The sequence below is a fragment of the Colletotrichum fioriniae genome, assembly GCF_027942845.1.
Source record: "Colletotrichum fioriniae strain IMI 355084 chromosome Unknown scaffold_19, whole genome shotgun sequence".
Classification (NCBI taxonomy): Eukaryota; Fungi; Ascomycota; class Sordariomycetes; order Glomerellales; family Glomerellaceae; genus Colletotrichum; species Colletotrichum fioriniae.
The window spans coordinates 538,242-563,823 of NW_027076855.1; the positions used below are offsets into that span (position 1 = coordinate 538,242).

General features: G+C 50.7%; 7 protein-coding genes across 7 annotated transcripts; 3 read left to right on the forward strand and 4 right to left on the reverse strand.

Annotated features, from left to right (window-relative positions):
* Positions 1–424: 424 nt before the first annotated feature.
* On the reverse strand, positions 425–2,248 carry N0V96_011882 (uncharacterized protein; the record flags this gene model as incomplete). Its single annotated transcript, XM_053192569.2, has 4 exons — positions 425–852; positions 922–929; positions 1,424–1,460; positions 1,999–2,248. The coding sequence occupies 4 exons, from the start codon at positions 2,246–2,248 to the stop codon at positions 425–427; spliced, it is 723 nt and encodes a 240-aa protein (XP_053049926.2).
* A 5,551-nt stretch (positions 2,249–7,799) lies between these two features.
* N0V96_011883 (uncharacterized protein) lies at positions 7,800–8,864 on the forward strand (the record flags this gene model as incomplete). The annotated part of the gene is made up of 1 exon (XM_053192567.2): positions 7,800–8,864. One exon carries the CDS (start codon positions 7,800–7,802, stop codon positions 8,862–8,864), a length of 1,065 nt encoding a protein of 354 aa, XP_053049924.1.
* Positions 8,865–10,445: 1,581 nt separating this feature from the next.
* On the reverse strand, positions 10,446–11,454 carry N0V96_011884 (uncharacterized protein; the record flags this gene model as incomplete). The annotated part of the gene is made up of 3 exons (XM_053192566.2): positions 10,446–10,892; positions 10,953–11,372; positions 11,422–11,454. 3 exons carry the CDS (start codon positions 11,452–11,454, stop codon positions 10,446–10,448), a joined length of 900 nt encoding a protein of 299 aa, XP_053049923.1.
* A 1,697-nt stretch (positions 11,455–13,151) lies between these two features.
* On the forward strand, positions 13,152–15,170 carry N0V96_011885 (uncharacterized protein; the record flags this gene model as incomplete). The annotated part of the gene is made up of 4 exons (XM_053192565.1): positions 13,152–13,562; positions 13,625–14,388; positions 14,451–14,495; positions 14,555–15,170. 4 exons carry the CDS (start codon positions 13,152–13,154, stop codon positions 15,168–15,170), a joined length of 1,836 nt encoding a protein of 611 aa, XP_053049922.1.
* A 3,804-nt stretch (positions 15,171–18,974) lies between these two features.
* On the reverse strand, positions 18,975–20,091 carry N0V96_011886 (uncharacterized protein; the record flags this gene model as incomplete). The annotated part of the gene is made up of 4 exons (XM_053192562.2): positions 18,975–19,137; positions 19,230–19,450; positions 19,519–19,956; positions 20,053–20,091. 4 exons carry the CDS (start codon positions 20,089–20,091, stop codon positions 18,975–18,977), a joined length of 861 nt encoding a protein of 286 aa, XP_053049919.2.
* A 666-nt stretch (positions 20,092–20,757) lies between these two features.
* On the reverse strand, positions 20,758–21,921 carry MRL1 (Cation-independent mannose-6-phosphate receptor CI-MPR; the record flags this gene model as incomplete). Its single annotated transcript, XM_065759427.1, has 3 exons — positions 20,758–20,907; positions 20,962–21,496; positions 21,557–21,921. 3 exons carry the CDS (start codon positions 21,919–21,921, stop codon positions 20,758–20,760), a joined length of 1,050 nt encoding a protein of 349 aa, XP_065611991.1.
* Positions 21,922–23,180: 1,259 nt separating this feature from the next.
* ERG24_2 (erg24, C-14 sterol reductase) lies at positions 23,181–24,755 on the forward strand (the record flags this gene model as incomplete). Its single annotated transcript, XM_053192560.1, has 3 exons — positions 23,181–23,242; positions 23,298–23,602; positions 23,650–24,755. The coding sequence occupies 3 exons, from the start codon at positions 23,181–23,183 to the stop codon at positions 24,753–24,755; spliced, it is 1,473 nt and encodes a 490-aa protein (XP_053049917.1).
* Between the last annotated feature and the right edge of the window lie 827 nt (positions 24,756–25,582).

Here is a 25,582-nt window from a genome sequence, read left to right on the forward strand (position 1 = left end):
TGAACCGTGTAATTGATTTGCAGGCGGGGAAATAGCGAACCGACCTTATGCAGGCTCTTAAGCGATGCTCTTAGAGTTGCGATGAACTCTCCTGGCACCCTGACTAATCGTTGAGACGACCGATGCCCTACAATGTACTGGAAAATTGATTACCGATGCTGACTGGTAGTGACTTGAAGCCTCCAGCTGATAAACCCAATTGAATTTGATACTTGGCTACACACGCGGACATTCATAGATCCTTGATTTCCCGGTTCTAAATGACTACCGATCTCGCTTGAGCCCACGATAGTATGGATAAAGCTGACATGCACAATGGCACTCCTCGCAGCATTGCAGAGGAAAATTATTCGCTTTTCACCCTTCTCGTCCTTGCTTATCTTCAGGCCGTCTACAATTTCGATATGATGAAAGGTAGGTTGGATTAGTATCCCCAGTATCCCTTGACCAAGAAGGCCCCATAGCCAGCCAAGGCACCGAGAACACCGATGCTACCGAAATAGCCGATGGGTCTGCCCTTGCCCATGCCTTCGGGCTTCATAATCCCAAGCTCAGCATGCAGCACACGAAAGGCAAAGAAGCTACCGAGCAGCCAGCTAAGGGTCTTGCGGTTGCCTCCATTGACCTCGATCAGTGAAGCGAGGATGAAAGCAAGCGGCACGTTTTCGATATAATTGACATGCGATCGGCCGGCAAGGTAAAGTGCATTGGCCTTGTATGATTCGGGGTCTGCTCCAGGCTTTGAGGAGTTGTCGCCCAAGTATTGCTTCGATTTCAGACGCTCGTTGACGACACGAAGGCTAAGGAATGCGTAGTAGATTGTGAATGGTAGCGCGAATGTGCCCGTAACAGCTACACGAAGATGCAAGTTAGTTTTTAAGTCAACCCATCTATGGCTAAGAATCAGAGTCTAGCACTTACGCAGTAGCCTGGGGATCGTTGTCAGTCCAATTGGTTGGCTCATTGTTGCGATTGATTGCTAATCCGTGATAGAAAAAAGTGAGAGGGAACTCGATTCAATGGCCAAAGAATCGAATGATGAAGGCTGCTATCGCGTTCGGGGAAACCTCGAAGATATGTAGCTCGAGGTGGGCACCCAGGCACAGTGACGATGAAGTGCCGCTAGTGCCGATACCATGGCTTTCTTGACATCATGCATTCAGTACTCACCCCGTTCTAGGACAGGCGCCAAACTACTGACAGCCGTCTCCACGTTCGAGGGTCCGAGCTATGACAATTATGCTTCCAGGGACCATGGAGCTATTCTTCATGGAAATTTCGATTTGAAATAACGACACTCCTGATCCGAGTGTGATCGCCGATACCCTACTTCTGAGTAAGCTACCTTAGGTCGTTCGGGAACCATCAAGAGCATGTTCATCACCATTGAAACCATGTGCTTTCCTCCGAAGATTAACCTTACCCAGACGCCAACTCCATCGAATGTCTGTTCATTTTCACTGAGAATTTGTGTTAGATGTCTCGTTTGACTGCTCGTCGATGGCCACGAAGATGTGTACGCTAGACCTAAAGGAGTTCGACCACCATTCCTCACACGACAACCGCGTCGGGATTTTATTTATCGATCGATGATCGTGTTCAATTACTTGTAAAGCAGCATCTAAGGAGTGTATTACCATTATTATGCCAAGATTAGTTGTTGGCGTACGTCCTTGTGAGTCGTGATTCCAAAGGAGCGTTCCACTGTGCTGTGTCTGCATTCAACTCCGACCCATGCATTTATGCACCGTTCTCACACATCCCGAATCATCGAAGAAATCAAAAACTCCAGAAAATGCGAGAATTCGAAGACGTTTTGAGAAAAACTAAGAGCAGATGACCTTGAAGCTCAAGAAGTTGTCGGCGACATCGCTCCACTCCTCGCAAGTCTGGACGCCGACTTGGCGACCTCCCTCTCCACAATCAGCGGTAGGGTATGCAGTCACTTGGCTAGAATTAGTCATTTGCTTCATAAGAAACGGGGGATCAGGGTCTTACTCTCACAGCCCTCTGCAAGGTTGCTGAGGCGAATAGCCTTAACGACATTATCCGGTGCGTTGAATGTTGTCTGGCACACGTCCGTTTGCGACTTGGTAATGGTCCAGACGCCGAGGTTACCGGCCGCTCCGCATCCCTGTTCGCTCCAGATCCGGAAGTCGGTGATATGGGGGTCTTGACGCGGCACGGCGCCGGCTTCGGCTCCGAGAAACAGAGCCGCTGCGGTTGCGATGATGGTTGAGAACTGCATGATGGGACGGATGAAGACGGTGTTGAATTCCTTTTTTCTTCTTTTGAAGGGGCGCAATGGGTCTTGAATGTAGCTTCAAGAGGAATAGAGTTTGGGTATGCAGCGTTGAGGTCTGTTTTTGTCGGTGTAATTGGAGTTTGGACGGTCCGAGGGCTGAGGATGGTTGGAATGATGAGGAGATGAGAACCGGAATAGTGGGAGAGGACACCTCACCTAGATTTATACCAATATTGACCACGTCCGAACTTCTTGATGCATTTCACAGAATTCGTTGATCTTCCGGCATATCTTCGTGATCATGCGTTTGCTTTCGCCCATCGGCCAACCCTGACCACGAGTATGCTCTTCCGGGAATACGAACGACCAACATGACGAAGACTTGGGTCTTACACAGGTCTTACTCGTCTGTACGCACCCGAACCCTGCAGCAAACAAAGCTTTCGGACATACGACCGCGCAGTGTCACCAGCATCCCTCTAGACCGCTTTGTCGGGACTGCCGGTCGTGGCTGAGCTCCTCGTATAATGTATTTTGAATGGTATTTTGAGAAACAGAGGACCCTGTTGGTGAACCATCATAGGGTGAATAGGGTCGTTGATAAGTGATTACCTGCGAATACCTATTTGTGTTAGTCTCGGGTCTCAAGAAATCTCCTCTCGCCCACGGAGGAACCCCGCAAAGTGAGATTCTTTTACACTAAGATCGGCGTGCGTGGCTTACACGGAGACGTCACCAGCCAGTCATACGTCCATTTCTCGCTTCACAACAACCCCTCCGATCCCCGGTTGCGCAAGCCGCAAAGCTTGAAAACGGCCACCAGTGGGACCTAATTGGGCAATGTTGCCCTCTTTGGTCCACTGGCGCATGAGGCGTTGATATGCGGTGCAATATTGCTCGACATGAACCTTGTGCAGTTCTCGGTGAGGCATCCAGCTCACTGATTACTATTATTCGATTCACAAAGTGGATACGGACTCTCCAAAAAAGCGCTATGACTTTCGGTCGGATCATCGTCGTGCAAACACCGGAGCACTGTTGAAAAGACACGAAGGCTCATTTTCTCACACATCGTACAACAAACATAACGCTTCTTTAAATTAGAATAAAGCTGATATTCAACAACACCAGCTTTTCTCCGCGGATCCCCTGATAGGGTGTGATTGCATGCCCACTTGAAATCGAACTCGTTCGTTTGCGAAAAATTGCCTCGATGAGAAATGAACCAAGCTTATGACTGCAGGCAAAGATCGCGAAAACATGAAAGGACTAGCTTTCTGCTTTATCTACATATATCTATCCTTCAATCTCACGAACGCCATCTCAGAACAAATTTCAGTTGATCAGAAGCCTGCGGCCCGGACCAAGGCCATAACCCAGTATCGATGCGCAAATGGCGTGCGGTTTGAGCGAGTCGTTCTCCAAATGTCCGTTCCAAGTACACCTCAGTGCGGCATAAGCAGGCTTGACCCGCAACACAAGTAGGCATAACAGTAATGACCCAATTGTCATAAGGCATAGAGGCTTCCATCACGCGGTCAACGCGGTGCTGCAAGTCATACCAGGCTGCGATAATTCGGCATGAGTTGCATCTACGTGAACCCTGCGTAATACCACCTTGAAGTGTTGGGGGGAAGATGTTCATTGCTTCGCTCGAGCGTGGGAATGGTATGCCAGGAAAACGACAACGGAATTCGCAATCTGGAAAGACGAGTTTAGTTCGACAAGCCGGACATACTGGATCGGGCCTTGGGTACACATTAGTGGGCAGGAAGTCTGCGAGACCGTAATCTGAGTAACAGACTATGAACAAGCAACCCTTGCAAAATATGTGAGCGCACGGTAGGACGACGGCGTCCTTGGGTGACCGTGGGTGCAGATTCGCAAAATTTTGATAGCCATGAATTTGATGCAAACGACTGACTCCATCGGAACCAATATTCTCTGAGGAAGGCAATCCGTCTCCAACAAGGTTCATAGGCTCTCTGCAGATTGCGCATTCAAGTGTCAGTCCGTTCCACAAGCTAGGGTTTTCCGTTAATGTCCTTCGGAGTGATTCGAAATACATCGACGATGGAGCAATGGGGTGGTTTGACGACATGATGGAGATGAACTTTCACGAAAAAGATTGATTGAGGCCTCTGTGCGATTGTTTCTGGTATATGACGACGATGCAGTTAGGTCAAACATACTCCAGAGTCGGTTTCCGACCTAGATATACAGTTGTCGACGCGTCCTGAATGAGTACGTTCAAGAAAGAAATAAGAGTTCGAGGCACAACTTCCTAGCCATCAATTGTCCAGTGGGCGTCCGAAAGAAAGCTCGAGAACAAAAGCTCTTCTCAGCAACTCAATTCTTACACCAATGGAATCATGGCTTTTAGCTGGGACATAATTGTTTTCTCCAAGTGAACAAGGAAAAGGAGTCAAAGAGAATCAAGAATAGATCGGGGACAACATCTGTATCCCAGCGCTTGGACACCATTGCTCAATTGAATTGGAATTAGTTGTAAGTTAGTCGACATCGGAAGAGGAGCCCCATTTGAAATCAGTTTTCGGTGATTATTTCTCATACTGCCTTGGACATATCCGATGAGATTTGCACAGTTGCTTTAGTCAATATAAATAGTGTCAAAGATGTCAATATCGCACAGGGGTAATGTTCATCTGAAGAACTCGTCGGGACTCTTCGGTGACCATGTTGCAAGATCTTTGAGGAAACTCGGAAGATCGCTGAAGCTCCTGACCATTCATTTGAGAATCAGACCCTGCATTATTACGGAGGCATCTAATTTGAGCTAGTCACTGAGACGAAAACCTTCCAGAGTATCCTATATCTGACAAATATCGACGGCTATCGAGCTGTCAATCGTTGACCACCGGAGCTTGAAGTCTACAATTAGTGATTGTCCTTTTGATCGGCCACGGAAACTTCTCAAGACTTGACCTACGAAAAGGCCGAGCGATTGTCCAAAATTTCGAGCCCTATGTGACTTTTCTCGAGGATATCTAGATCTTGATTAACAAGACACGTTATTTCGTCTGTAGAAGTAATTCGGACTCTTGTGGTAAAAGTTTTTGTTGCATTAATCAGAATAAAGAGGTGTCTCATTTTTTTCCAACTTATTACGCGGATTACAACATTGTTTCCAGCTTTCATAACGGGCAGTGTCAATTTTCTATGAACTCTTTGTGTTTGATGTTTCGGAACATTTCCTAATCCCTGTAGCTTGAAACCATGCAGACAGATGTCTGCAAGCTTTCGGACTTCAAGATTCCATTGTCAATCTTCATCAACGAGTAAATGGGTTCTTCAATCTTTTGACGGATTGCTTGTCTACCTCAGGTAATTAGGCCTAGACCAGCACTGTGTTCCGACGTGACTGGATGTTTCGCAAACTGTTGGGCTGACCCAAACGAGATGTATTGCCGCAGGTAGCTGCTTCTAGGCTCATGTTACTGTATCACTTCTTGCTACATAATTCAGTCGCTACATCACGCTCTACGTTTTAGACTTGAATTTGCCAGCAGTGAAATAATTTCGGCGCTGACGACACAGCTGAGGAGATGTTAGTTCCCTCTGATGTAGGTATCTTCCACAAGTACTGCACTCCAAAAGCTCCTGTTCATTTCCCGTTTACTGTCAGCCTTCGTGCGATTATCGACCAACAGATCTATGTTCGTCAGCTAACGGCATCGATATAATTATATGCCATGGCTCTATACATAGCTGATGGTGAGCCCGCCCAGGTTTCATGATCCTTACCGTGTGAGCAACCGAAACGGTACGTGGAGGGGTTCGGGATAGGGTGATAAATCAGGTATGCCGGGACCACTACACTCAAGATAAAATTGCAGTCATTACCCTTCATACATCTTCAAACTTGGTACTTCGCGGTTTGCCTCCAATCCATGAGATGGAAGGGTTTGGCGTCAGTGTCAATTGAGATAGTATTTTTGCCACGTCATCCCCAAGTTATTTTGCATTTGATGCACCTTATCTGCTTTTAGTGGGATTTCGCTACCTGCGAGCCGCCTAGATAATGCAGAGAAGCTATGAAAACTAAACCTACCGTCGGGGGTTGAATGTTTTAATCGCACCATTGTCGATAGTTCTCATCGTTGCTATAAAATCGCTGAATCTAGAACATTGCCCACATTGCCCATACTTAGGGTGACTTTGTTAAATGTAGGCCACAGTGTGTCAAGTATATCGTCACGATTGTGTATGAGTTGTGGCAATAAGTCTACGGGAGATTAATAATCAGCGATCTCCTACTTGATTCTCATTTTCGGGGGACCCCGACAGGTGGGTATTGCGGAGTGACCGAAGCGACCGGAGGGTCACAATATTCTGAAGTTTTAATAGTATGGATCAACTACCTCCCTTGCCTCACTGAGTAATACTTCCATGGATTCGTAGGGTCCGCATTGAGACGAGGCCAAGCAGTTTTCTACATGTATGTCAGACAACGCAAGATCAGGAACATCTTTCAATGAAGGTATTCTTCGGCAAAAGCAACGGTTTTGCTGTTTCCCTATCAGCTCGGAATGCGGAATGGCCACATTGAATCTTTTTTTTTTCTTTCTTTTTTTGTCGAGCAGCACATTATAATTACACGTGTATCGGCACGGTTGACCCCTATTTCATGACTTGACCTGGCGGATGACAAAAAACAAAGATATCCAATTAGGACCACGGCAAAAGCTGTCATGTTCCTAAAGTCAGCCTTGGGGCTGGATGCGACGTAAGCTATCGGATGTTTAGTTCATGAGTCGTCGTGTTCGTCCCGTCCGCGCCTCCTTTAATGTTCTATGCGGGAGGGGCATTTTCTTCTAGACCCGGTCAGGGAGGTCTCGCGAGGTCCGTAGAGACGTTGACATACACGCAAACGCGTCAGTAACAGGACGTGCGGTGGGATCATCCGGGCCAGAGCCTCGGTGTCAGTAGGGGTAGGCAGGCGGCCCCCGGTAGGCTGAGTCGGACGAAGCGGGTATTGTGGGCCTGTCCTCCCACCTCCCGAGCGCAACATCACCCACGTTCCGGGCAGAAAACTTGCCTTCCTCCCCTTTGAATCCCGGGGATGTACGGATAAGTCACGTAGCTTTCTCATGCTAAGCTAGGACCACACTCTATTCCTGGAACGTTGGGTGCAAAATCCCGTAGACCAGATGAGCCTGTTCAACCAGAATCGAGGGATTACGAATATGGATCCTAGGTCTCCATCGTACATCCACTCTATCGGGACGGCCTAGTCGAGGCGCAGAGTAGTCGTAATGGGAGCTCATGCAAAAAGGGATGCCAAGTTGTGGGTAAGTAGAAAATCATGAACTTCAGAGTGAAGATACATGTATAAAACAAAGCTGCTGTTACCGCAATGGAGGAGATTCTAAATCATCAGAAGCAGTAACAAGACCTCATACTGACCTTTACTAAGACTACTTTCCAAACTTTTCCACTCACTTACATCCAAATCTCTCTCGTTCTCTCTCTTTCCCTCTCTCTCTCTCTCTCCACACTCTAGCTTTGACTTACATACATCATATACGACAAGATGAAGTTTACTACTCTCGCTCTTGCTGCCCTCTCTTTGGCCGCCACCGAGGTCATTGCTCACCCCGAGAAGCTGACCAAGGAGAACGCAAAGAAAGAGGCAGCTCTTGCCGGTCGCTCAACCAACAAGTGCGCTGCCGCGATTGAGAAGCGCAAAGCCGAGATCATTGCCAAGCGCTCTCAGCGCCTCTATGAGCGCCGCGTCGAGAATGGCGATATTCTTCCCAACGTCCACGGCATGTCCAAGCGCAACACCCTCCAATACACCAGCATCCAGAACAACACCTGCCTCCTGGCACCTGAGACCATTTTTGGTCCCTACGGTGTGGACGGCGAGTTGGTCCGTCACGACCTCCGCGAAACCCAGTCCGGCATTGACTTCTACCTCGATATTGGAATCATTGATGTCGAAACCTGCGAGCCGCTTGAGGGTGCCTCGGCCTCTATCTGGGCCTGCAATGCAACTGGCTCATATGCTTCCTTCACCGGCATTGACCCCGACACTTCTGAATTGCTTGATGGTTGGATCAAGCGATCTGACGGCACTACCGACGATGAAACTTTCCTCCGCGGCATTCAGGTCTCCGATGAGGCTGGTATGATCGAGTTCCTTACCAAGTTCCCCGGCTACTACACTTCTCGATCTACCCACATTCACGTGGCTGTTCAAGCCAATGCCTCCGACGGCGTTGGTTTCAGCCAGAGCGCCCTTCAGCACGTTGGACAGCTCTTCTTCGAGGAGGACCTCCTTTCCCAGGTCTACGCCGTCAGCCCCTACTCTGCCCACCTCGAGACCCTGAACCGCACCACCAATGCCGAGGACTCTGTCCTTTCCAGCGCTAGCGAGGACGGCTACAGCCCCTTCATCAGTGTCTCTCTTCTCGGAGACAGCGTTGAGGACGGCCTGGTTGGCTACATTACCATTGGTGTCAACTCTACCGGTGACAGCATCGCTACTACTGGCACTGATGTGAGCCCTCAAGGCTGGATCCCCACTGTTTCTGTGGGAACAGAGAAGATGGCGCAGGCTACTGCTGCTGACCGTGCTGCGGGTTACACCTCTTAAGCGAAGAGTAACGTTTGGATTCACCGGTGTTGATCATGGAGCATTGCATGGCACGAGACGGGATGGGAAAATGGTAGCATAGCATGGCGTTATAACATAGATAGTTGTTTGCAATAGATTTCGTTTCATTCCACATCTTCTACATTACTTTATTCTCGATGTACAATGGGTGAACTTCCAAACGTGCAAGTAATTCAAGGAAACCAGGAGTATGGCTCTCGGATCATTCCCCAGATCATATGAGGCCGGTGTTCCCCAAACTTGGTCAAGTCAGCGCGGTGTACTTCGATATCGTCAAAACCAACTTTTTGGTAAAGAGAGTGGCCAGCTTCTGTTGCCTCAAGATATATCGGAACTTCCAGTCGAAGCGATTCCTGGATCCCGAAAGCGAGGAGGTGTTGCCCCACGCCGCGATGTTGATACTGGGGTTCTGTCACTAAAATATGAAGGTCTGCCATTACTTAATGTTAGAAAAGCAAGCACTCCTCAGACCACAAGATCTGGGAAGACAACTCACAAATGCACGGCTTGTAGGCCATTAGGCGGTCTCTCATTAATCCCACACCCCCGAACACCAAGCTGCAAGCCTCCTCGTTACAACTGCTTCCCCAGGAATGCAGCTTTCCTTTGCTCAAAGGCATGCCATGTTCGTAGACATGCCATTTGGCGAACCCAACGATTGCGCCATCGCCTCTTCGTTCCGTGTCTACTGCCACGAAAATTCGAACGGTCGGGTCATCTCGAAGCTGCCTGATCAAGTCGTTTGTACGAAGCCCCAAGAACCCATCTTTCGGGACGTAACCGGGGAACATGATTTTAGTGAAGGGGCTTTTGCCAAAAGCTACATGCCCAACCTCTGCACATCGCTTAAGATCGCTCTCCAGCGCCGTCCGAATCTCGATAGGCATGTTCGCAAGATGTTGTCGGTGATGAAATAGCGCTGGGCGAGTTTACGAGTGCATCAGTGCAAGTGGGATACCGAGAAAGTAACGCCCCATCGCTAACAATCATGACGTTGAAGAGTTTGCGGAGCAAGCGAACTTAATGATGCACGCAAGCACACCCCTCGCGGACACACGACAAAGTTGAGAAATCATAAATATGTGCAAGCTTCTTAACAGAGTTTAGACGGAGCCTGGGATGGGCCCTTCCCGAAAAGGAAGCGCCGTTTGGCCAGCGAATAATTGAGGTGGCAACGGCATGAGTTTATCTGCGGCTTCGGCTGCATTGCCATCAGACGAAAAGTCGTTGAGAATCGCATGTGGAACGGATGGGCGGTCTCAGACTTTGCTTATCTACGTCGATTGAACTTTCCGTAGCGCCTCACGCTGTTCTAGGTTCTTATAGTGCCTAAGTACTGTCACACTCTCTCTGATGGATGTTGAGAATCAGTTCCTACGGCGACGCGGCGCTCGATATATCGCCGCTTCTTATAGTCCTATCATTAGAGTTTTCATGCCTCACAGAGTCAATGTTCAAACTTCTGCAACAGCGCAATTGGTACGAGCAAGACAAGTTGGTTTGATAGGGCGATGGCCTCTATTGTATTAATATATGTTTGATTTCGTCATTCATAAATCTTTACTTCCACGCGGCCAGAGCCTTCTTGGTCTCAGCCTTGATATCTTCCTCCTGCAGACCCAGCAGCTTCACCGCCGCGTTGTCCTTCGTGGCGTTGTCGTTGCCATCAGCAAAGCTGTACTGCTGTAGCAAGTCGATAAACGCGCTGAAGTCCCCCTTGGACAGCTTCTCATCCGCAATCTTCTCCAGGTCGGCGGTCTTAACGTTGCTGACGGCAAAAGTAGAGCCAGTCAACTCCTCAACAATTTTGAGCAACTCGCGTTGAGTGGTCGTGAATGAAGCAACGTCAATGTACTTGTTGGCGGTCGCTTCGGTGTTCTTGAGCACGCCAGCAACAGACTTTCCTATAAAGGGAAGAGATGATGGTGAAACAGGCTCATTTCCAGAGTCAAAGATTCTGATAGCCTTGTTCTTAACATCAAAGCCCAGAAGGCCACCGCTGAAGTCCTGTACTCGGTTAGCACGCTGATTACATGTACGGATGGGAGACGGTGATTATTGGCTTACCCAATCGAAGAAGGGTCCAGTGGAAATACCAGTCCATGTGAAGGAGCTGTTCTTCTCAGAAAGCTCAATCAAATAGTCAACAAACTCAATCTTGGGGGTCAAGATGCCGCCAATCTTAGAGCCGCGGGCCTTGCGGGTGTTGATTCCGAATTCTGATGGGATGAAGCGCTTAACTTGAGAGGCAACAGCAGCGTCGGCGAGGGTCTTTTGGCTTCCGAATCCAGCATTTCCAACGACAGAAACGACGGCGTCCTGGCCCTTGAAAACGTCTGTGACAGCTTCGACTGAGGAGAGGTCGATCTTCTTGACAGTGGCCTCGGCGGGGAATGTTGCGCTTGACTCCTTTCTCGAGACTGCTGTGACTTCGAACCCAGCGTCAATGAGGCCACGGACGATGCTGGGGCCAAGGTTTCCGGAACCCTACCGAATTTAGTATCGGAACGTTAAGTGAAGTGATAGGCGAACTTACTCCGACAACAGCGACCTTCTTGATGACAGACATGTTGAGAATCTTGAATTTGGTTGAAGAATGTATTGCAATTTAAGAATTGGTGAGTTGAGGATTGTTTAAGGGTTCTTATCTTGTTAGCTGCGAGTGACTTGAATTCTGCCCTTATGCTTGGAGGTTGGGTGCAACCTGCTTATATGCTTTGCTGGTGGATAGCTGTCTCTAACCTTCACCCCGCCTCCACCGAGCTATCGCGCAATAACTGGAGATCTCGCACGATTGTATGTGCAGCACGCAAGATCCACCACGGTTTCGCACTCAGTATTATCAATCAGCGTCTCTGCCGTCTGGCGTAACGGCCCCTCCCGGCGAGCGGGCATTGCTAAGGCGCCGACCTGACCCCTCTATGTCCCGGTGCCCCCACCGCAACTTCTCGGGAACAAAGTGCTTCAGGACTCATTTTGCTTCCGAACAACAGTGGTGGCATGGCGTGCAACACTAACAAAGAAGGTTCCGGCTGCTGAGTGATGAGGCGATCCATTTAGACTCGGCACCGTACCCTCCTCTCGGCAGCTAAATGTCTTGGGTTTGCCGCTAAGTTTATTGGGCAATAGCAGCATGGTATTCCAAAGGCCCCCGCAAGATTTGGGACAGATGCGGACACGGATTTTTGGATTGGCAATTCAACCAGTCGCTTTACCGATGCCATACCGGAACAATGCTGGTAGTCTTTCTGGACACATATGCAAACTACAATTGAGAGCTTCTAGCAGATACGATATGCATCCGTAACGAGGTCATATTACACATCAAAGAACAGCAAGCTATCCTGAGAGTAGTATGAGTACCAACATGACCTGTACACAATCTACATAGCGACAATATCTCACCGCTCTCTTAATTTAGCCCTTACATCCGAAAATGATTATAGAGCCACCTGGCGCAAAAGCAGTGTTTTGATTTCCTATTCCTTACTCGAAGAATCACAACTCTAGGTACTGAAGACTAAGGCAGGGGACTTTCTCGCCGAAGGAAACATCTCTTACCCTTTGAGGCGCCGTTCAATATTGGGATTCAATGTGAGGCGGTTCCGTTGTCCGAGAAACAACGAGCGTCCCCCCCCCCCCCCAAAGAAAAAGGGCTAAAACCTATGTAGACTGATTTCGAAGGTTATTCCTGCTTCGTGTTTCATATTCCACCTGCCCGGATCAAAACTGCGGTGCTATACCCTTTCTGACAATCCAGCTGAAAGGAAGATATTTAATGTAGCTGCTAGAAGATATGTGATGCTCAGCCCTCTCAGCTCGACTGCTCAGAGGTATGCCAGGAAATGAAGCCCATGCCCTGTGCCTCCAACAGCTTGGAAGAAATGCGTGTTTGCGGAGACCGTCCTGAGCATGAGCCGCATTCCAGAGCAGAGGGGTCCAAACCACGTGTCGAAATTAAGAGGCAGAAAAGAGGAATGAGGACTGGAACTCAGCCGGACCTGAGTTTAAAGATATGCAAGTCTTAAATGGCCCAAGACACTGGAAAGCAAGGTTGACATTCTGTAGGCTTCGTTGAAATGCTGTTCTATCTTGTCCAGGTGTAAACAATGCAACCGAGATGTGGACTAGCGACCATTGGCATATATGATGATGTTGATGCCGCCATCAACGTCGGTGTCACTTGTGTAACCAAGCAAGGGAAAGGCCAGCTCCACGTCTATCAGCCGCGCCGGCTATCACACAGTCTTTACCGCCCGAAAAAAAATGTCACTCTTTAGCACACGTACGCTCGTTACCGCCCTTTTGTTGGCACAGACATTTGCTTTACCCGCCCCGGAATCCAAGCCAGTCCAGCTCGAAGAAAGGAACATCTGCAACGATGGCGAGCTTGCCGCCAAGAATCCACGCGCAGCTTTCTTCCGCAAGGTCGTGGACGAATCAAGCTACAGCAACCATAGCAGAGTACCGACGCCGAAGGATGTTCCCCTGAAGGTCGGCATTATTGGCGGTGGAGCTGCCGGACTCTACGCTGCTATTCTCCTTGACTCTCTTGGAATCGACTACGATATCCATGAAGTTTCCGGACGCATTGGCGGGAGAATCTACACCTACCATTTCGATCAAGAGGCTTGGGACAAGTCGACACCTGCAGACCCCGCCTATTATGATTACTACGTGAGTTGGTGCCGGGATGCATCATATATAGCATGCTTAACTAACTGACTCGGACGCTACAGGATGTCGGTGCCATGCGTTTTCCTCCAATGCCTTACATGAGCCGCATTATCGGGAACGACTCATGGAGTCTGATCCCCTACATCAACGCAAGGGTTGCCGAACGCGACCAGGTTGTCAAGAAGCACTACATTTTCAGAACGGACAACACGTTCAGACGTTTTAACGGTGTCACCTCTCTTCTCCAAGACCCTAGCTCTGCCTCCCCTGCTAGGTACGACGTTCCGGTCTTCAACTCAACCTTTAATACGCAGTCTGCGTACAATGTGTGGAAGGCTCAAGTCAGCAACATGACGACAGCGTTATCGGCCAACTTTGACACAGGTTTCAACCTCCTCATGAAATATGATTCCATGACAGTTCGGGAGTTCCTCTTGGACCAGGGCTTTACCAACACCGAGATCGACTGGATGGAGACCATCAACGACGCCACAGGTCACTACGACATGTACTCCATGTCTCAAGCCGTCCTTGAGCAGTGGATCTTTGACAGCGCAGACATTGACAACTGGTCGCTGATCAATGGTGGCATGGACATGTTGACCAAGGGCATGAATCTCATTGTGAAGAACAAGCCCGTTCTGCACAATAGAGTCTCCGACATCAAGAAGAATGCCAATGGCTCCTTGAAGATTGTCGTCAACGGCACCAAAGAGTACGACTACGCCCATGTCATCTCGACTGTTCCACTGGGTGCCCTCCAGGCTATCAACATGACCGAGCTAGACCTTAACTATTTCGAAAACCATGCCATTCGCTCTCTCAAGTAAGTCCACTTTCCTTCTCTATCAACCAGGTTGTCAAAGCCCAAGCTAACTTTGTACTCAGCTACGATCCTTCGACAAAGATTGGGTTCAAGTTCAAGACTCGCTGGTGAGCTACTTTCGGCCATAGTATCAGACTCGGGGCTTCGACTAATGTGCTAATTGCAGGTGGGAGAACCTCGCCACCGGTCCTTTCAAGGGTGGTCAATCCTTTACCGACCTTCCCATCCGCCGCTGTGTCTACCCCTCGTACGGCGTCGATGTCCCAGGTGCCCCGGGAACCATGATCGCCAGCTACGTCTGGGGTCAAGACGCCTCCAGATTAGGCTCATACATGAACCCGCACAACGAAAAGCAGCAGGCGCCTTACCAACCAGAGAGCATCGACGTCATGGTCGACTTGACCCTCAGAAACTTGGCAGAGCTCAATGGCGTATCCCACGAGTTTCTCCTATCGCAATTTGAGGGATACCACGCCTACGACTGGTACGGATCGGCCTACTCTAACGGCGCCTTTGCCATCTTTGGCCCGGGTCAGTTCAGCAGCACGTTGCCGTGGTTGATGAGGCCTTCTGCTGATGGCCACATGCACTTCGCGGGCGAGGCGCTGAGTTCGGGTCACGCTTGGATCATTGGCGCCGTCAACAGCGCCTGGAGAACTGTGTTTGAGATTCTTTGCACTGAAGGTCTGGAGGACAAGAAAAAGCAGTTCATCGAGCAGTGGGGCGTCATTGACGAGGTTGACATGGGCTGGTATGATTGGTCTCCAGAGGGGTTCCCTTGAGGGCAATAGGTTCTAAGCGCTGGGTTGCGGCGTGCATGGTGCAGCAACGAAGACAGTTGAAGGTCGCGCACATCTGTCGTCAGCCAGGTATCCCCATTTCATTATCTACTTTTACTACCACACTCAACAAGATGAACCTACTAGATACACGTAATCTTAATTCTATAACCACGAAAACGTCCACAAGTTCATCCGTACCAAACTGAAATGCATGTTCACCAATTGCGAAACTTGGTTTCAGTTTACACAGACTTCGTACAATTACCGGGATGTTGGTTTTTAACCCCCGAAGCTATACCACACTAGTTGGCGTCTACAAGTCCTCGGGCACTACACGGACCAATCTCAGGGCCGCTCCTAGGAACCGTCATTATGAGCCATCTCGACTCATCCACATCTCCTAATCTAGCTGGCCGGTTCCCCACTCAATCAACTCCCTTTCTGATTCGAATCTCTTCGGTTACTCGTTACCACTTGCCGTCGTTTAACAACATCGTACAGGGAGACTTGGCTTCCCTTGATTGTCTCCAGACACAACTCACACAGATCTTTTGTTAGAGTACTTCTGCCTCTCATTCAAAGAGAGGCCCAATAATCTGACTCTATGGCAACACCACAATCATCCGTATTTCCTACATGCAGCTGGACTCGACCAGTTTTCTACCGAGAACAACTGCCAAAGGAGCCGGAACCGCCTTGGGGAGCTTACCTGGTGGGATCCTTCCCAGGCGTTGGATCCCATGTTTGGGTGGCAGGGCATCACAACGGGGTCAGGAGACGGATCTCAGCTTCCAGACTATCAGATCCCTCTCGATCCACAACTTGAATCCGATGAGCTGGCTCGAACGAGTAGTCAAGATGAGAGCATCGCTGCGCTGGGGACGTTGGACACAGGCCGGGAAGATGTCTTTCTGGGTTTGCTTGGTAGTATCGAGCCTTCTCGATCACCAGGGCCGCATGGTACGTTGAAGTGGTATTGGCTCACCTTGTCATCTTCTTACTAACATTCGTCTCAGACTTTCGGCCATCTCAAACAGGCGCTCATAGAAGCCCACGGCAAAGCATTACAATCACCTCGGATAATCCCGAGTCCGTCTTCTCTTCGAGCTTTCCTACAAGGAGCAACACTTCCGATCTTCTGCCCACTCAGCCTCCAGCCCCCGAACCTCGGCGCCGCGATCACTCCACATCTGGCGCCAAACGCAACGCCAACGGATCTCCGATGACTGACCTCGATTCGATTGATGAAGATAACGCCAATGCCATCAAAAGACAACGCAATACCGTCGCAGCTCGAAGATATCGTCAGAAAGGCCGTGATCGCATAGCGGAGCTAGAAACTGCTCTTAAAAGTGTCGAGGAGGAGCGTGACAAACTGAAGCTGCAACTCGCGAGGAAGGAGGCCGAGGTTGACGCTTTGAGGGAAATAATGAAGAAGTAGGCAGATAGCTGTCTTCCACGGGGAGATAGCATCACGTACTAGTATGAAACCTTTATGCGTAAATCATCTATAAAGTTGCAGACTGGCATGAAAAATATGCATCGCCCCCAATGTGTCTAGTAATGTTCCCTCTGATGAATCCCTCCAATTTCGATTTGAAGTCAAGTGCGCGCATCGTTGTGATTTAGTCCTGAGACGGTTGTTCAGGCTGACTCTCTAGAGGTATCATCACATCAACAAAGCTATGATTCTCCTTGTTGTCCCAATGCACCACCGCCCCAACGATACCCCACGGGAATTGCCGAATCGAGCTTTGTTGGAGAGACACAATTCCCTCAGTATAAGACAAGAAAGATTGAAACCCGATGGACGAGTCGTTGTTTGAGGGTGCTGGCGTGACTTTACAGCGCCACCTTTGATGGGATGACTCTGCCCTTAAATCATTGCCATACAAGACTGCAAACTGTAGCACTCGCCGACATCCTCTCAACTCTTTTACTTCGACCACGAAAGCCCAAATTGGATCGCACATAAGTGCGGCCGCTCTTCCAAATTCCCGCGGCTCCGTCTGGAAGGCATACGCATCCCCTTTCATCTCCATTTTCAGACTGGGGTATGTAGCCAGGACGGTCGTAGATACAGTCTCATTCCGCCTATCAAATCGCAACTGGGATCTTCCGGGCCCGGGGCTCCATGCCTCTCCCGGGAATTCGACATAGTACTCTGGAGTTGCGCGGAGATAGAACGTTGTTGATTCAAAAGTATTTATCCTCGTGATGGGGACCAAATAGAGTCGATTTGTATTGCGCCGAAAAGCCCTGGCTGCGCTGTCCATATAAGTTTCTTCGTTTGACAGCTTGATACAGAGGTAGTATGTCGCTTTTGGTAGTTGGATGTACAAAGTAGTCCACGCAAGCCTAGTATTTGGATCTGGGTTCAGTACCCTGGTCGTGAACATGGTAATTGAGATACCACGCGGCGATAATGTAGGCGGCGAGAAATCAGGCTGAAGTTGCGGATGATTGATATTGCGATAGTAGCCTCCAAAGTAAGGCTTGATGCACTTAAGCATCATCTCTTTTTCTAGCGTGATCAATCGTGGACCAGGCGATTCTCGTACACTGATTCCCCTCATGTCCTTGTCAAAGTCCCTTTCAATTGCGGCTTTCGGAACGCAAGTCGTATCTAATCTCATAGTGCCGAAGTCTCTTGGGTGTGACGCGAGAGCCGAGGAGTGTATTCTGAGTGGCTGGGGTGACGCATCGTATGACGTCCAGGCGATCAAGCTGTAATCTTCAATGGTTCTGATAATTTCTTCTTGGAGACGGCGGAACGCCCGCTCGCCCTCTCCATACAGAAGCGGCATATTGATCTCGAAGATGCCCAAAAGGCAATAAGCCGTGTCTTCAACGCGAGTTGTCTCTCGGCTGGCAGCCCATTGCATTCTACTCCAAACAGAAAACGTTGACAGCTTTTCAGCGCCGTTGGCTTCGAGAACCACTTTGTCGATCATGGTATGTTTGTGAATGATGTCCGAAAGATCACTCCTCGTCCCAAGAAAGGACCAGTCCGAAGCGTGAAACTCGACTCTTTGCGGTGCAATAAGCTCTTGGAGAGTCCAACCTCGAGTGAACCATCGGCTTCCGAGGAAGGTGTTCTGATCCTTTCTGATGGACATAGTTTGATTCGAGTCCAGATCAAGGGCGAGATCCTGAAAGCCAATGAGCGAAGCGTATCTCAAAGGAGGCACATCTTCAAGGTAGGCGTAGCAGATCTCAGCTTCCCTGTACCAACGGAACATGGAGTTGATGGCCTCGGATAGCTCAGAGCTTGAAGACTTGTCGATACAGCATGTGTCGATCCAGATCCAGTCAAAGCCATCACCCAGAGCGAGCGCACAGGCGCCCCTAATCTTTTTCCATCCGGCTTTCACACTAGAAGGAGCCTCGTCCTTTGCTTCTGTATCCTGAAGAACGATTTCCTCCGAGCCCCAGGTATGGGAAAGAATGGCATACTTGGGTCTTTCACTGACAAACTCCTTCACCTTGAGCGTCGTGGTGTTAAGGAGTCGCATATTGATGATGTTAAGGTTCCATTGGGGATGGCGTGGGGAAAAGCTGGAAACTTGAGGGAATTCGTCCAGACTTCTAGGCAGCTTGCAGCCACGTGATGAATTCATCCACTTCGGCTGATGGCTGAGTTATCTGCATGTCGCATGCGGTTGATTGGTCACAGTCAAAATAGCATGAGATACGATTTGAAAGTTTTTCTATTTCAATTTTCACATAGCCTAACTTACGGAGCTTCAGTCGGGTCCCTATCACCTTTTGTTAGCCTCACTTTCTTACACACACTAAATCGAGTCATTCGAAAACGTACCAATCGGTCACTAAATGCTCATCGAGCGCGTCCAATACAGCCAGGTCCTCCTGGGAGATTTCGTACTCGGCCACGTTCGCGTTCTCAATGAGGCGCTCTTGGCGCACGCTCTTGGGAAGAGTAATCATGCCGCGGTCCAGAGACCATCTAGAAGAGCCATAGTCAGCTGCTGAGACCCCACTAAGAAGTGTTCAAAGATCACAGTTGCATGGAGGTTGGAATTAAGGGCGATTACTCACCGAACAAATAGCTGCGCAGGAGTGCAGCCGTACTTCTTAGCCAGCTCCAGGATCTTGGGGTGCTTCATGCGCATGCCGCGGGCTAGTGGCGCATAGGCTTCAATGGCGATGTTGTGCTTGGCGCAGGTCTCTCTGATGCGAGTCTGCGTGTTGAAGGGGTGAACCTCGATCTGGTTGATGACGGGTGCGATGCGAGGCTTCGAGGCCATCAACTCTTCGATCTAAGGGAGTCGTCAGTGTCGTTGCTCATGGCCTTTTGTTAGAACATCAGTCACGGGTGAAAACTCACATGAGCAGCACCATAGTTGCTGACACCACCCATCTTCACCTCCCCAGCATCAATCGCATCCTCAATCGCCTTCCAACTCGTCAACCGAGCCTCCTTGCCTCCATACGGGCTATGCAGCAAAAACAAGTCAATGTACCCCAGCCCAGCAACCTCCACAGACTCCTTGATCGACTTGCGAACGGCGTCGTACGAGGTACTGCTGCTCGCCAGCTTGCTCGTGTAAGACACGTCCTCGCGCTTCAGGCCCTGTGTGTTTTGAGGCCCGGCGAGGAATTCGGCAATGGCTTTGCCTGATTCCGCCTCGTTGTTGTACATTTGCGCGCAGTCGAAGCCGCGGTAGCCGGCGGTCAGGGCCCATGGGATGGATTTTGTGGCTTCGCGGCCGGACATGCAGTAGAGACCCAGCTGGATCTGGGGGATGGACTTGCCATTTGCGAGCTTTGGTGTGTGTTAGCCGATATGCCCGGAGTTACGGGGCTATGGATGATTTGGATGGTATCATGGTGGCATTGGGGGTGAGAGGTTGAAACTCACGGTGAGGCGCGTGGCCAGAGTGTACTTGTTTGACGCCATTGTGACTGCTTTGATCTCACTTCCAATATCGTGGGATTCAAGTTTGGAGAGAAGAAAGTGAGAATGAATCCAGAATCTACTCGGAGTAGAAGTCGCCCGAGGTTGCGGGCTGTACCCGCCGTGACATCACGCTGGAAAGAGGGGCGGTGGCGGGGCATCATCCCGCCCCGGTTTCGGTCTCCGAACGAACGTCGTGAAATCTCCGGGAGCCAAACTTCAACTCGGACCTGAACACAGACGCATCTCGGGAGCACCCTGCACTACCATTGGCCCAATGAACATATTCTTGCGCTATTTTCCTGTCAAGCTCGCCCGATGTCCGAGAGAATCGTACGAGTAAGGTAGCATCAACGCCAGCCAGGGCTTTTACACCATGACTGTGGTTTCTAGTACAGCCGGAGGTGATTCCGGGGCCCCAGTTTGAGCGCCGCCTAAAGTTTCTAGGATCGCGAGTCACAATGGAATATCAAGCAGGCAACACTCAACTTGCACGAACATCATGAATCGTCTATGCATTCTTCACACGGGGTATCTAGGGTGGTTGCCTGCGACTCACTTACATCCCCTGAAAACAGTCCCGCAGTTCCAACACGCAATCGCAATCTGTGTAAATCAAAGGAAAGTTGATGCTCAAATGCTTATGATACAACCCCACGCCTAGCGACCTCAATCGTCCCACTCCTCATCCAGCTGGTCTATCAGTCGGTTCTCATCCTCACGGTTGCGGCCTCTGCTCGGTGACCCAGACAGATGGCTGTATCCCCGTCTCCCCGGAAGCAGCTGTGCACAAGAAGAAGTAGCGATAATGAACATGTCCTGCAAATCATGTCAGAATCGATTCTGAGAAAAAGAGTCGCGGATACTACGTACACTGACAAAGCCCCAAATGCCAGCCCAGAGGCTGTAGTTGGGAAGCTGTCGCCAACCGCGCGCATGCGCGACAGTCCTTTGGTAGAACACGCCACCTCCAAAGTAGACGAGGACGGCAATAACAAAGATGATGGCAAACACACTGCCGGGACCGACGCTGCCGGGCTGATGCGGCTCGGCTCTGGGACACGCATGCTGGGAACGAGCCTCAAAGAAGTACGCGCAGTCGTCAGGGTCTGAGCCGACGAAGGAGATATGCGCGGCTCCACCGACCTGCTCGGTATCGCAGTGGAAGGAGATGGTGGCAGACTTTCGGCGCATGGTCGAGTCTGAGTCGTCCTTATCGGCAGTGACCTTGTTTTGGGTGTTGCCAAAGGCGCTCAAAGCCGTGGCTTCCTCCTCGTCGGCGTACTTGTTGTAGGAGGCGCCATCGTGGGCCTTGGATCGTTTCGATTTGGTCTTTCCGCATGGGGAACCGTTCTTGTATTGCAGGACGAGTATGCGCCCACGGGTCTGGATATCCATGGATGATGACCTGAAGATCAATGTTATCAGTATTTGCGCTTCCGGTGAAAGGTGTTTGTGGGATACATGCCCAATGGAGTAAACCTCATTCTTGTATTCATAGAATGCGCTAACGTTCTTGGATTCGCTCTTTGTCAAGCCTTCAACGTCGTCAAGTGCCTCAATGACTGGCGCGCAAATGTTCAAGGTGAAGTTGCGGCCATAGTCCCATCCTCTGGCATGATAATCGGTTATGACGCCTGACTTGGACGACTTGCCCTCCTCGGGCTTGACGGCGATATCCGGCCGCAAGTCGTAGAAAGCCCCGCTGCCGCTCTTGGATGCTGCCGTACATGCCGGTGCACTCGTTGTCGTTGAGGATGTCGCGGTATCGGCGGCGCGAGCTGTCGCAGCTGCGAGAAGGAGCAAAAGTGTCGAGGAATGCGGGAAATGCATGATTCTGTCTAGGTTCCGGTGCAATGCCGATAAGGATGAGTTGGAATGAAGGATCGTTAATGTCGGCGCCCCTATGGACGCGGGGGGTAACGTGGGCGCGAGAAGACCCCTACGACGTCAATTGGAGATAGTCAGTCGCTGGGAACCCGGAATCGAAGCGAATGGTGTAGCGGTTTTGCTATGCGACGAGAAATAGCGATGGCGAAACGTGGACACAATTCCGTTGGGGAAAGATGAGAATTATCGAGGTGCGCAATGTAAGGTAGAATGAGTTGCCTGGCCACGAAAGCCACCTTGGTCACTTCAATTCGTCAGCCTTCATCTGCAGGGAATGACGGGAGTGACCGGGGAGTGGGCATTGATTGGTGGATGGGCCCTCCTTGCAGCATCCGCCGGAGGTAGAGCGCCGCCAGGCTGCAGTGTCCGGAGAGGTACCCACCCATCTCCAGATCACGTGCGTACTCTTTATTGCATCTGGTACCATGGAACACAGTCAGTCCGCTGTGTCAATCTTAGTCAGCGTGTCAGATAAAAGCGGCCCTCCGATTACCGACAGCCAGCCCGTAACAAGACCCGCCCGTTTCTGATACGTCCAGATGGACCAGTGCCATGAATGTTCCTTGCAGGTGTAAGACGGGAGGGATTCCTCTCGCCGATTTACTACACCACCAATGAATAAAAATTGTAAACACTCGTGTTGCCCGAAAAAGGCAGTGTAGACGCACAAGCACTAAAAGCTTCTTCCAGTCCTAACCTTCGGACCGCGTAGCTTTGATATCGTCCGATGCTTGGGAACATCCTCCCGGGTGCCGCCTGCCTCGGTGGAACCATTCCTCCGGGAAGCTATGACGAGACGGGATTGGCGGTCCACCGTACAGCGTAAGGTAGGTAAACCGTTTCGTAGCCCCACCCTTCGTCCAGCCCAATGAGGCGGCTCAACTCTGTATTAGCGTCATCGAATTGAGCTCCATGAGGTCACCCGGGACACCAGAGCTCCGGCGCAAGAAGTCCTTCACAGCCCACTTGGCGATCAACAGAAACCGGGGTCGATACTGAGCTCTCAACCTGCCATCACTGTCGCATTCGTATTGCCATATTGGGTTGGTGGGGCGTACAAATATTTACATTTTCCTCTTCATTTACGAAAACCTCCTCACCAACAACCTCAAATCAGACACGCGAAGCTCGACACGAGCTTGCTCCCCTTTTCCTCTCCATTACCCAGTCTCGACAGCACTTGCTTTGGGGGAGCGGTCAATATGGCGTCCAAAGCAGAGAAGGACGCGTTCCAAAAGCCGCATGGCTATGAGTTCGGAGGACCGTGAGTAGTTCAGATTCTCATTGTACGAATACCTAGCTAACCCGCCGCAACGCAGCATCGGCGCCTTCGGCATCTCTTTCGGTCTCCCGATACTCGTCTACCTCTTCACTTTCAGCTGCAACGATGTATCCGGCTGCCCTGCTCCTTCCCTTCTGAGCCCCTCGACCCTGAAGCTCGACCAGCTCAAGCGCGAAGTCGGATGGCCCGAGGAGGGCATTTGGGGTCTCGCAGACAACAAGGTTACTGCTGCCGTCTTGGGATACTACCTCTTCAACGCGCTCCTCTATCGTATCCTTCCCGCGACCGAGGTCGATGGCGTTGAGCTCGCCTCTGGTGGCCGTCTGAAGTACAGATGCAACTGTAAGCTGTCCGAATGCAAAGAGATGGGCTTTTACTAACAAATGCAGCCTTTGCTTCCAGCATGTTCATCCTGACCGTCTGCCTCGCCGGCACCATCGCCCAGGGCGCCGAGTTCCCCCTCTGGACCTTCATCACCGACAACTACATCCAAGTCGTCACCGCCAACATGCTCATTGCCTATGGTATTGCGACGTTCGTGTACGTGCGAAGCTTCAGCGTCAAGCAGGGCAACAAGGAGCTCCGCGAATTGGCTGCGGGTGGACACTCTGGCAACCTCATTTACGACTGGTACATTGGGCGTGAGCTCAACCCTCGCGTTACCATTCCTCTCCTGGGCGAAATCGACATCAAAGAGTGGCTGGAGATCCGACCTGGTCTGTTGGGCTGGTCTCTGATGAACTTTGCATGGATGGCTAGACAGCACCGCACCTACGGCTTCGTCACGAACAGCAGTGTCTTCGTCTCCGCCGTTCAGCTTGCGTACGTGATCGACTGCTGGTGGAACGAGCCCGCGATCCTGACGACCATTGACATCACCACGGACGGCTTTGGCTTCATGCTCTCCTTTGGCGACCTCGTCTGGGTACCCTTCGTGTACTCCCTGCAGACTCGTTACCTGGCTGTGTACCCCGTCTCGATGAGTCCCTTGGGCATGGCTGGTATCGTCGGACTCATTGGTGTTGCCTTCTCCATCTTCCGCCTGTCCAACAGCCAGAAGAATGCGTTCCGCAGCAACCCGGATGACCCCAGCGTCGCTCACCTCAAGTACATCGAGACCAAGTCCGGAAGCCGCCTCCTTGTATCGGGCTGGTGGGGAGTTGCTCGTCACATCAACTACCTTGGCGACTGGCTCCAGGCCTGGCCGTACTGCTTGCCCACAGGCATGGCTGGATACACAATCGTCTCGGCGGGCACTGGATACGCCCAAGCCGGACTCGAGGGAGCTTTCAAGATGGCTGATGGTCGTGAGGTTATCCAGGGCGCGGCTCGTGGCATGGCGACTCCCATCACGTACTTTTACATTGTGTACTTTGCCGTCTTGTTGATCCACCGCGACCGCCGTGATGACGAAAAGTGCTCTCGCAAATACGGCGAGGACTGGGAGAAATACAAGAAGATTGTCCGGTGGAGGATTCTTCCTGGCGTCTACTGAGACCCCAAGAGATCAGGAGACGGCTCCGGAAAGCAGGCCCGGAGAAGCACAGGAATGGGTACCTCTTCGGCCCGTTTGCTGAGTCGTGGAGCTGGTGGATATCATGGATCACCCGGATCATGGGTTTACCTGGAGCTCTTGCTAGCTTGATAGTCTGCTCTGGCTCGCCCGGCTAAGGGGCGTTGGGCAAACGGTTGCGCATGTGGCGTTCATGGCTGGGGTCTTCAGAGGTGCCTTCGTCTAAAGCTAAGGCGAAGGAATTCGAGTGTGCTAAGGGACTTTTAATCGGGCGTAATCGCGGAACCAGACAGGTAGTCTAGTCATCATAAGCTTCTTCTGCCTTTTGCTGCTTAATTCTCACCGAACCCCCGCTATGCATATTGTGATGCCTTTGTCCAATGGCAGGCACGCCAGCAATTTTGAGAGACAGACTGGACAGATGAAGCGTCGAATTAGACTGTCTTCCGCCTGCTTGGGTACGAGGGAACGTTACGTGCTTTACTGCGAGCTGCGAGCTGCACGGGCACGTCAGATCGGAACTGTTTCTTTCAATCATGAATGATCATGAGGGCAGGGCATGCAGTCCACTGATTCCACGCAAACTTTTGGTCCTCCCCTTCGCGAGCTCCCATCGCGAGAGCCGAAGTTGGCCGACATGTATACTACAGCGATGAAGCTTCTCCAATAAAGCAGTAAACGGGCCGAAAAGGACTCGGAGGCCCCGCTCCTTGGCACATGGTCTTTTTGACTATGAACATTTGATGCGGACATTCAAGCATCCGCGGGGACGATGGATGATGGAGTCTGGAGATGGGGAGAGGCTTTGG